At 69.4% G+C, this 3,035-nt stretch overlaps 1 protein-coding gene across 1 annotated transcript; it reads left to right on the forward strand.

The window, feature by feature from the left end:
- Positions 1 to 372: 372 nt before the first annotated feature.
- On the forward strand, positions 373 to 2,125 carry MNEG_15723 (hypothetical protein; the record flags this gene model as incomplete). The annotated part of the gene is made up of 4 exons (XM_014035806.1): positions 373 to 981; positions 1,184 to 1,234; positions 1,484 to 1,678; positions 1,977 to 2,125. Coding segments are annotated over 4 exons (1,004 nt in total), but the record flags the coding sequence as incomplete, so codon positions are not given.
- Positions 2,126 to 3,035: the final 910 nt, after the last annotated feature.

The following is a 3,035-nucleotide window of genomic DNA, read 5'->3' on the forward strand; positions in this document are numbered from 1 at the left end:
CCAGCACCGCCGAACCCGCCGAACCCGCCGAACCCGCCGAGCCCACCGCCGGCACCGCCGCCGGCGTCGCCGCCGCCGCCGGCCGCGGGCGGGCCGCCGTCCAAGGTCGACGTAACCGTATTTAACCTCCAGCTGACGCCGTCACCCGCCGACGGCATCTCCGACGGCGCCGGCGCGGGTGACACGGACTCCCCGTACCGCTGGTCCGTCAAGGTGTCACCCGACAAGGCGTCGTACCGCGTGAAGTACAGCCAGAAGGTCAGCGTGCAGTACAAGGTGCAGGTCACCCGCACCCAAGCGGCCCGATTACTCAGCTGGGCGGGCGCAGAGAGCGGCGCCGTCAGGGCGTTCACCGCGGCCGCCGGCCCTGGGATGCTGAGCGGGCTGGTTACGCTCAAGAACAACGACGCGTCACCCATGGTCGTGTCCGGCGGCGTGTCACTCATTGCCTCGCTCAATACCGGCGGGCAGCCGCGGGAGCAGGAGCTGACTCAGCTCCAGTGCGACGGGGCAAAGCCAACCGGCGCCGTCGCTCCCGGCGGCGGCCTCACGTGCCGGTTCTCAAATATCCCAGCGCCGCCCGGCGCGTTGCGCGTCTTCGCGCGCGCGCGCGACGCCGGCGGGGCCGCGTACACGAGCGACGCCCTCTCCGTCCCGCGCGGCGGCGCCGGCGGCGCCGGCGTGGCCGCGCTGCAGTCGAGCACGCCGGGCGCGTGCGCCTTTGTCAGCGACAATTTTTTCGACGGGCAGGAGGAGGAGACGCCCATCGTTGTGCCGTCCGCCATAAACCCTAAGACCCTCCAGTCGATCTCCGCCAACGGCAGCAGCAAGGCCGCTGCGGCGGGCGTCAAGGCTTTCAGGGGAAAGGCGCCCGACGCGTTTGATGGCCAGGAGGCGAGCCAGCGGATGTGCGGGAGCGTCTCGTATACGTATAAGGCCGAATTCGGGCCATTCTCCAGCACCGCCTGCGGCACCTACACGGTGGGTCTCGGCGGGCTCGCGACGCCGTTGGTGCGACGTCGACGGCAGTGCGGAGCTCATTGTGCGTCGTGACACCTGCCCCTGCTTCCGGGGCCGCTTTTGCTCGGGGTGTGGGAGGCTGCACCTCCCCGATCAAGGGCTGTCGTGACCCGAAATTTTTGGACTTGGAGTTTGAAACTTGAATATCCGCCCTCCCCTGCAGGCCGCCAACCTCGTGTCCACCCTCATAGAGCTGGCAGGCGACACATCGCAGGTCAGGGCATCTGCATGCCGCGGCCCCTGTCCCTTGCTTGTCGACGTCCGGCCGGTTTCAGCAGTCGCGCGGGGCCCGCCGCCGCACTCGCCGTCCGCTCGCCTGCCGCCGCGCCTGCCCAGGCGCCACTGTTTGAGCCGCATGCACGTGCGACCCGGCTCCCCATGTGCCCTCACAGCCCTGAGCCATTCTGCTTGCTTTCAACCCTGACCCAACGCCTCCAAACCCGAAATCCATCCATCCCCCCAGGTGTCGGACCTGGGAGTCGTATCCATCGCGGTGGAGGGCTGCCCCCGCCCCGGCCCCACTGCCACGCTGGACGCGCCGTCGCTTGCAGTAGTGCGGCAGTACGGCTGGGCCCTAAACGGCACAGTGTCGCCCGGGGCGCTGCTGGTACAGAAGGGGTCGCAGCAGGGGGCGGCGACAGCAGCCTATACCTACAAGGTTTGTGGGGTTTGGGGTTTGGTAGCCGAGTCTTTGGCGATCGAAAGGCGTTCTGGTGGTGCGGCTGGGATGGTTGTGGCTGTTGGATGGCAGCTGCCTGCTTTCGCCGCCTGCTGCACGTGCAGCTGCGCCATCGCAGCGGCTCTACGGCTGCCACTCGCCCCGCTCCCGTCCGGCCCCGCCCATTCGCGGCCCGCGCGACCGCTTCCACGCCGTGCGCGCAACCGCGGCTCCCCGGAGATCCCTGATTGACACGACAATCCCCGATTTGCTGGAAACGCTTTGCTGCTTTTTGCAGGCGACGCGCACTACCCAGGGGGAGAGCTACGAGCTGAGCGGGACCATCACAGTGCGCAACCCGACGCCGACGGCGTGGGTCCTGCAGGACGTGAGGGTGGAGGCGCTGAGGCCGACAGAGGTCCAGGCCATCCTGCCACAGAGCGCGAGGTGGGGTTAGGATTGTTACAAGTGGTGGGGGCTCTGCTGGGGGCCGCGGGGGCCACGGCGGGGGCGCGGACGCTGGCGGTTGGCGGGGCCGCGGCGGGCGGGCTGCGGACACTTTGGTGTGCGGCGCCCTCGCGAGGTGGTGGGCCGGTCGTTGGATGATTGCCACTCCGGTGGCGGCTTCGAGAGCGGAGCGGCCGGGGGTCGAGGTGCAGGGCGCCGACACTGGCGTCGCCGTCGGCTCCAGCACTGCAGAGGACGCCTCGTCCCCTGCGCAATCCGCTGCCACCCCCTTTCTCACGTCGCTGGTAGCACAATCAACCCTTCGTTCCTGAACAGTCCCCCCCTCCTCACAACCCGATGCAAAACGACGCGCCCGCAGCTGCCCCACCGACGACAATGGTGACGTCATCCTCGCCGCCGCCCCTTCGCCTTCCAAGCCGGCCGCCCTCAGCTGCAAGTACTCGTTGACCACCAGCACCCCAGATCCCGGGATCTTGACCGGCCTGGTCGTGATCTCCGGCGCGTCCGCCGGCGCCGCGGCCGGCGGCGGCACGGCGGAGGACGCAAAGGGGGACGCGCCGCAGCGCGCGCCCGCGGCGTCCCAGCGTTTCTCTTTCCTAGGGGATGCGCCTGTCAAGAAGAACGGCGGCGAGTGCGCGTCTCTGCTCGGGTCGTTCGCGTCGCCCGCGGCGCGCGGCGCAGGCAAGGCGTCCGAGTCGGGCTCGGCGCTCGCGCCGAGCGGGACGAGCGGCGGCGCACCGCCGGCGGCGGGGCCGGGGGTGCAGCTGTGCCAGGCGGACAACACGGTGACGTTCAAGGCGACGTTTGGTGGCAGCGTTACCAGTCAATGCAATCGTTACCAGGTGCGTGCGCGCGCTCGTGTGTTTTTGCATGTAGGTGTGTGTGTATT

The sequence above is a fragment of the Monoraphidium neglectum genome, assembly GCF_000611645.1.
Source record: "Monoraphidium neglectum strain SAG 48.87 unplaced genomic scaffold scaffold05599, whole genome shotgun sequence".
Lineage (NCBI taxonomy): Eukaryota > Viridiplantae > Chlorophyta > Chlorophyceae > Sphaeropleales > Selenastraceae > Monoraphidium > Monoraphidium neglectum.